The 8,155-nt window shown below is 42.5% G+C and overlaps 1 protein-coding gene across 5 annotated transcripts in view; it reads left to right on the plus strand.

Moving 5' to 3' along the window:
* HSPBAP1 (HSPB1 associated protein 1) overlaps nt 1-8,155 on the plus strand; it is a 62,443-nt gene that overhangs the window by 45,526 nt on the left and 8,762 nt on the right. For 3 of the 5 annotated variants that reach the window (XM_019652663.1, XM_019652645.1, XM_019652623.1), the window contains 2 exons: nt 2,956-3,127; nt 6,166-6,249. The exons of 1 other annotated variant lie outside the window; for it this stretch is intronic. In XM_019652663.1, the coding sequence (XP_019508208.1) occupies nt 2,956-3,127; nt 6,166-6,249 (256 nt within the window). The remainder of the gene's footprint in view (nt 1-2,955; nt 3,128-6,165; nt 6,250-8,155) is intronic. One more of the 5 variants, XM_019652634.1, reaches the window with a different exon arrangement.

Here is an 8,155-nt window from a genome sequence, read left to right on the forward strand (position 1 = left end):
GAGAGAGAGAGAGAGAGACAGACAGACAGACAGACATCTGTTGCACTGGAAGCGGAATGAGTCCTGAGTAGGCGGCAGGACCCCAAGGTTTAGCCCAGCCCTATCCTGTCAGCCTGCCTTATGGCCAGGGCAGATCTCTTGACCTCTGGTTCAGTTTCCTCCTGTGTGAAGTGAGAGGAACAGTTTAAATGGTGGTTTCCATGAGCTTCTCTCAGCGGTGTTCAAGATTGCCTTCAGAAAGCTAATCCTAGAACTTGAGGATTCTACTCCCAGTTTGGCTAGACAGCTCTCTGCTTTGCTCTTTTACATAAGAGCCTGCAGTTGTGTTTTTAAACTTTTGTTTAGAAGCAGGAATACCCTTTCTTCAAACCTAAATACCTAGGAGCAGAGCAGCTTGTTGAAGCACGAGGCTTTGCTGCTACCCCCGAGTCCCTGAGGGGATGTCAGGGAGCCTGGTTTGGGAACAGCTGGACCAATTGGTGTTTTATGGCCTCTTTCAACTCTAAATTTTACTTTTTACCTACCTATGGACACAATGCAGTATTTTTTTTTTTAATTATCTCCATCTATCTGTGAACCCTAAGAGACATAAAAGCTAAGCCAGGTAATACTTTTGATAGTCCCTGGCTCTAGGAGTTATGTGAGGGTTTCATCATTCTCCCACTGGAGGATGTACTCTGGCTGTTGTATGTGCCGTCTTACTTTCCCCAAATTAATGATACATCAGTCTCCTCTCCTGGCCTTTCAGGACATTTTTTGGACAGCACAGAGGGAAAAGCAGAAACGGCCATGTCCAAGTTCTCATACCCTTTAGACATGAAAGGATTATGAGTGGAACCAAGAGAAACAGTGAGAAAGTATGTGAATAGATTTCACATGTGAACTACTTAGAAAAGTTATAAAATTGTATAAGGTAGTCCACTCTTTGAATCATCAAGTCTTTATTAAAAGGCTTGGAAAATCTTAGGTGCCATACTACATGCTGTGGATGCAACAGTCAATCAAGTGTGCATGGTCCCTGCCCTTGTGGAGCTAATAGAGTAACCTTAAAGTTGGTAAGAGACGACATCATTTTAAGTAGCCACTTCCTATGTGTTCTGAATATGGAAATTAGCCAAAGAAATTCAGGTTGGAAAAACATTACCAAAAATACCTGGGTTCTTTCTATGATACCAAATTAATGTAGATTTAGTTTAACTTTGTAATAGAACCTATCTTCTGACCTTATCTAGCTCTGGAATAATAAATAACCATTCAGGAAATATTCACTGAATGTCCTGCTGTGCAGGTACCCTGTGTTACAGGATAAACAGACATGGGTGAGTAAGACACCTCTCTGCCCTCAGAGTGTACAGTTGGAGTGCAGGCAAGCCCATGGAAAGCTGTGAGGTGTGGCAGAATGAACATACTCTTGAGGAAGGTGTCACAGAGCTATAGAACTGAACAGTAGACGAGCGAACGTTCCTATTGGAAAGATTAGGGAAGATTTCAGAGAGGACATGCCTTTTGTGATGGGCTTTGAAGGATGGGTGAGTGTTCAAAAGACACAGATGGGAGGGGCAGAGGGACCAGCTTAGAGCCCTGGCTGGCAGCACATGGGGTGTATAGAGTACCCTGTGAGTGGTCCAGTGCAACTTGTATGTTGGAGTCAGAGGAATCAGGCCAGAAAGGCAGGTCTTAACTCCCAGGCAAATACTGCTTATTCTCTGTTCTTTCAGCCTGCAGGACCATCAGAGGTTTTTTGAGCAGGGGATGACATGATGATTGGCTACGTTCTCTGATTAACAAAAGAAGGATGCATATGTATTATATTTGAAGCCAAGCAAACCATATAGTATGGGATGTTATCTTTGTGGCTTTTTCTTTGGGAAACACAGCTCTGGTGAAGAGGTAGGAGCTGGGATCTGGAGAGGTCAGGAGATCTGTGACCTAGTTCTGGTTCTCCCACTAACCACTAGCTCAGTGACTGACCTGAGCAAGTGCTGGGTCCCTCTTCCACTGCTTTGAAGTGAAATGAGACTGATGATCTCTTAAGAGTCCTTCCAACTCTAACATTCTAAACATACTAAATGCTGAAACTTCTCCTCAACTAGCCATGGGTAGAGTGGAATGGAGCCGCTTTATTATCTCTAAGGCAAAATGAGACTTCAATGTATATGAGTACGTCTCAGTTTGAAAATAGCAGCTTACTGCTTCCTGGTTCTGAAAGGACATGATGCCCCCCACTATAATTGCACAGGGTCACTCCAGGGCTTTGGGGCTTTTCTCAGCGCTAGATGTTTTTTTTTTCTCTTTCTCTTTTCTTCCCCATCTGTGTATTTCTGTCTGTATTGCTCCCTTTTCACACTTCTTTTTCCTTTGTCTCTGATGCCCAACCTCTATTAGCTTGAAGTGTCTGGTGTTTTGTAAGTTAAAATTTATCACCTCCATTTTTAAAAAATGTTTGAAGTGACTTGAAACATTTTATAGTTTTCTCTTTTGAAACATTCCTGTATTATACTACTTTATAGTTGTGTGGCATCATTTATGCATTTCTCTTCCTTAATGGATTAACTTAACAAGTGTTTAACTAAAGCAATTTACAACTCCAATAGGAAGAAGTCTGGAAACTATTTGGTGGATAGAACTATGGGGTGGTTGCTCTGGATAAGCTAAGAATACAGATATTTGAAAGGCTGGGGGTTATTCTGGGTAGCTGTAGAATCAGAGGATAGAAACAATTTGTGACAACTTTTATCTGAGGGAAGAAAAAATGATCTTTCACATTGGATCCTGTCCTAGGAAAGGGGCATCATGACACTTACCAGGTCCTGCCCGACCTCCCCCGGTTCCAGCAGAGGAGGTTCCAGCACTTACAGGAGGTGGGCCTGGGGACCACTGCCCCTAGCTGCCGCTTTCTTTTATGTTTTATCTCTAGTTTACAGTATAAATTTGTTTTTCTTTTTTTTTAATTAGGAAAAGATGGCATCTCTTTCCTCCTGAAGATACTCCTTTCCTTTATCCAACTAGAATCCCGTATGAAGAATCTAGTGTGTTCAGTAAAGTCAATGTTGTCCATCCTGATTTCAAACGTTTCCCTCAGTTCCAGAAAGCTCAAAGACATGTGGTGTCGCTGAGCCCAGGACAGGTAAATGGGGGTTTTAAAACCTTGATGACCTGTCAAAGGACACTGTCGCTGTAACTTCTCTCAGTCCCTGGGCCACGTGACCCTCTCTTCCCCTCCCCCACAATACAAATGAGAATGGTTTCCTTCCCTGGCGCTGGCGCTCTGCTGTTGGGCAGTAGCTTCCCCAGCTACAGATTCTGCACACTGCTCTCTGCTTCTCAGGCCCTAGAAAGATCGGAGAAAGGAACATGTCTCCTCCTCCTGGTAAAACGGAGAATAGACTGGAGGAAGAAAACACACAGCCATTTTTATTCAGGTTAAGAGGAAGTGTCAAGGCATGGGTACTTAAGCACCTGGCGGGCCAGCAAGAGGCAGAATGAACTGAGGATGGCTTGCTTGGAAGCAGGACTGGCTGGCTGTTGCTTTTGCAACTCTCTCTGAAACATTTCCACAGGTATTGTACCTAATGCTGCTGCCCAGTGGGGAAGGTCACCTTTACAACACTGACATTTGCTGTCTGATGTTTTATTAACAATTTGAAAGGTTTTCTTCGTCTCTCATGGAGATTTTATTCCCTTGATTATCTCTCCCCTCTGCCTGCTGTCTTCCTTTGGTCCCTACTTGCTGGCTTCTTTCCTGCTTCCTTCACACGCGAGTACGCCAACTCAAACAATTTGACTTGACCAAGTTAACTCAACCTATTAGCAGATACTCCCCGTCACCTGTCCCCCCAGCCCCTGACAACCACTCATTTATTTTCTTTCTCTATAGATTTATCTATTCTGGACATTTCTTATAAGTGCAGTCATACAAAATAGGAGCTTTTGGGACTGGCTTCTTTCACGTAGCATAATGCTTTCAGAGTTCATCCATGCTGTACGGTGTTATCAGTACTTCATTCCTTTTTATGGCTCAGTAAATTCCATTGTATGGAGATACATTTTGTTTATCCGTTAATCATTTGATGGACATTTGGGTTGTTTCCACTTTTTGGCTTTGATGAATAATGCTGCTATGAACATTTGTGTACAAGTTTTTGTATGAACATATGGTTTCCATTATCTTGGGTATCTAGGAGTGTAATTGCTGGGTCATATAGCAACTCTGTGTTTAACTTTTTAGGGAATAGTGAAACTGTTTTCTACAGCAGCTGCACCGTTTTATCTTCCCACCAAATGTATGAGGGTTCTAGTTTCACCACATCCTCACCAACACTTGTTATTTCCTGTTATTATTATTATTATTATTATTATTATTATTATTATTAACATTCTAGTAGGTATGAGGTGATTGCTAATTTATTTTTTCTTCAGTTTTAATAGCCAAATTTGAACGAGCATTTCTGTCTATTTTATCGGTTTTCTTATTACATTTTCCCCATTCCATAAGTCACCACAAACTGGTTCTCTCTCTTAGCATTTTACTGAAAGTATACTCATGATAGGACATTCGTGACCTCCTAATGACTAAATCCAGTGGTCATTTTTAGTGCCCAGTTCTACTAAACGGATCTCTCTTCCCATCTCCCAGCTCCACCTTGTCCATAGCAATTGCCACCAGTCTCCTAAACACGAAACCCCAAACCTTCAGGTCATCTCCATCAGCTCTGCCCAGCCCTCCACAGGAAATCTCATCCTGAGTCTGGACAAATGCCGTCCTTCTTGACTCTGACCATTGCTTTTGTTTACTATATCTTCCTATTTATATCTTAACATCTAATCATGGGACCACTGCAAGAACCTCCTGTTTTTCCCACGATTTCCCATAATGTCACGATTTTAACCATCCCCCTACTCAAAATTTCTCAGCAGCTCCTAGTGCCTGTGGGATGAAATTCAGATTCCTTATTCTGAATTCAGAGCCCTCCACAGATCCTAACCTAACTAGTTCTCCCACCTTATCTGTCATTGCTCCTTTTGCAGTAGTAAGACCAGACTGCTTGCTGCCCCTCAGCATTCCCATCTCCTTTGCCCGTGCCACTTCTCCCTCCTGGCATGTCCTCATTTTTTGCTGTTTCTAAATTCTTGACCAGCCCTGGTTCAAATCACACTTCCCCCATACAGGTTGCCCCTGACCTCCCTAGTTCACGACTGCTTCTCCCACCTCTGGAGTTCTCCTGTACCAGTGTCCACTCCTCTGACTTACCACTTATGTGATGCCACCTTTCTATGTATTATTCTTTTTTAAAATTGGGGAATTGGGGGAGGGGAACAATGTTGGGGAATTGGGGAAGGGGACCAACCAAGTTGTTGTTCTTCAATCTTAGTTGTGGAGGGCGCCAGTTGCTATCTGATTGCCCATCGGCAGCTCATGGCCTCTAAGCTCAAGGTGCCGTGTTCAGTCTTAGTTGCGGGTGGGCCTAGCCACCATCCCATGTGTGAGTTGAACCAGCAGCATTGTTGTTAAGAGCGCATGCTGTATCCACCGAGCCATCCGGGTGGCAGCTCAGCTCAAGGTGCTGAGTTCAGTCTTAGCTGAGGGCAGGCGTAGCCCACCATCAAACAGTCAGTCTTGTTAGGAGCACGTGCTCTCACCAGCTGAGCCATCCTGTCACCTGTTGGTAAGCTCAGCAGCAGCTCAGCTCAAGCGCAGCGTCACTGGCCCATGTGGGGATCGAACCAGCGGCCCTATTGCTCAGAGCTCATGCTCTTAAGCTAACTCTTAACCAACTGAGCCACTCGGTCGGCCCACTATATATTATTTTTTCATTGGCCAGATTTTAGACTTGAGAAGACAGAAATTATGTCCTATATGTTTACCTATCCCCTTGCTCAGAATGCGTACAACTATTTTGCAATGGAAAAGAAGAAAAATTTGAATCTCAGAATCCTTTACAAAGATTTAGATGCAGACAGAGAAAGCCCAGGATTAAGGAGAGCAGAGACTAGAGATGCTGCAACTTGTTAACAAAAAGATTATGGGGTTTTCTAGTTTCCCTTTCCTATAGCAATATTACTATAAGTTCATTTCCCCGCCTAGCACCTTCAATTTGGGTTTGAGTCTTACATAAAAATAAACTGTCCTGTTCTTATGCTAACCATTTTTTGTTTGGTTTTCAGGTTCTGTTTGTTCCCAGACACTGGTGGCATTACGTAGAATCCATTGATCCCGTCACTGTCAGTATAAACTCATGGATTGAGCTGGTACTTTTTTTAAAAAAACTACAAATGTAATCCCTACTTTTAAGATACACAGAGCCTGTCTGTAAAACTTGGTGATTAATTTTAAAAATTCCAGTGTTGCTTTGTTTTGATATGCTATAATTTGTGTATTCCATGCTCTGTTGATGGATGTTTAGGTTGGTAATGGGATTTTTAGTGATGCGTTATTCTCTTTCTTTTATGGGCACACAGTGGGCACTGATGTTCTCATGCGGGATCTTCTCCCTTGACCAGTGTTGTTATAACGTGTGTCCCACATTGCCAGTCCCATCCCACACCATCTGGGCCGAAAATGTCTGCTTCTTTGTTCAGGAATTCTCACGACTAATAGCAGAATTCTCAGTCCTGGCTTATATACTTTCTCAAAGTGGAGTCTTTCAGTGCTAGGGTTTTAATTGTTTTGTTCTGCCAAAGGCTTTTTTCCTCCCCTATGCTATGCTTAATCCTGGTTGCCTTCTCTATTGACAATTAAAATAGCTGCCCTTTACAGCGCAAGCCTATCTCTTCCACCCAAGGCCTTAATTGCACCTGTGTTCTCTTTAACCAGAGCATTTGACTGTATCTATGCCCTTGTCAACAAGAGGCCAAGCTTGACTGCATCTGTGATCTCCTCTACCCAAAGCCTTGATTGCATCTCCTCGCTTTGGCAGTTGCACCCTCTCCAGTGAGGTTTTTCTTACCCTTTGGTAATGGTGAGGGCTTTGGCATAGGTGGAACATAAAGGGATAATGTGACAAGAAGCTGTACTGTGTGAGCTTAGAGAAGATTTGTAATCCTTGGGAATTAAGGTGCGAGGTATGGTAAGAGATCAGTAGACTCACTGAAGTTCTGCTTGAAGCGTGCCGAGCTGGAGTGGGAACACATGTCAAGGTAGAGTCCATGGAGTCCACTTCCACTCCCAGTACCAGTCACATCTACAGTAGCCCTGACAGGTGCTTCTCCTCCCAGGGTAGCCCATTCTGTTGTTAAACAGTGGGGCTGCCATCTGCCTGCTTGTAATCACACCAATTATTTCTGATACTATACAGAATTTTTTTCTCTTTTGAATATTTGAAGATACCTGCCATGTGTCCCCTTAATCTTTTCATTCCGAGGCTCAAAACCTCTGATTTCTTGAACGATGTTTTTTCTATGGCTTTCTTTTCAGACTTCACCATTTTGGTTATAGACTTTGGAATTAGGCAGATTTAAGTTAAGGTCTTTCCCTTTGTTAGCTCTCTAACCTAGATGGTTACTTAATCTCATCAAGGCTAAATTTCCTCACTTGTAGAACAAGAATTATAGTTGCACCTACCTCGATAGGGTGGTTGTGAGGCTTTAATTGGGCAAAAAAAGATATAAGCATCTAATACACTGCCGGGCACATGGGAAGTGTTTAAAAATAGAAATTGCTGTGAGGCATAGGAAAAGCTATTATGTCAAGAATAGCCCACTTAATGTATGTCACCTAAAACTGAATACCAGGACACCTTATTTGGTGGTGTGTAAGATTTCTACCTCACATGACTTAGATCTTAAATTTCTTCATAGCTGCTTATAATATTACATTAGCTTTTTTAGTAATCTTATCTCACTTTGGGTTCATATTTAGCTCTAAAAAATCCATGTTTATTTTCACATGATCAGCTGCCATGTCAGGTTGTCCTCCATTCCTGAACCTGTGAAACTGGTTCTTTAAACCTAAATCCTGTACTTTAGTCATCTCTTTTAGTTTTCATCATTTTGATTTGTCTAATACCTCCAATTCAGTAATAAGTGCTAGTAGAGATAATGAGCATCCTTGTCTTTTTTCTGACTTTAGAGGGAATTCCTCTAGACTAGTGATTTCTCTTTAAGTAAAATACTGGATTTGGGGCAGAGATGTGTGTGTGTGTGTGTGTGTGTGTGT

This window comes from Hipposideros armiger, unplaced genomic scaffold, assembly GCF_001890085.2.
Source record: "Hipposideros armiger isolate ML-2016 unplaced genomic scaffold, ASM189008v1 scaffold_8, whole genome shotgun sequence".
NCBI classification, from domain to species: Eukaryota; Metazoa; Chordata; class Mammalia; order Chiroptera; family Hipposideridae; genus Hipposideros; species Hipposideros armiger.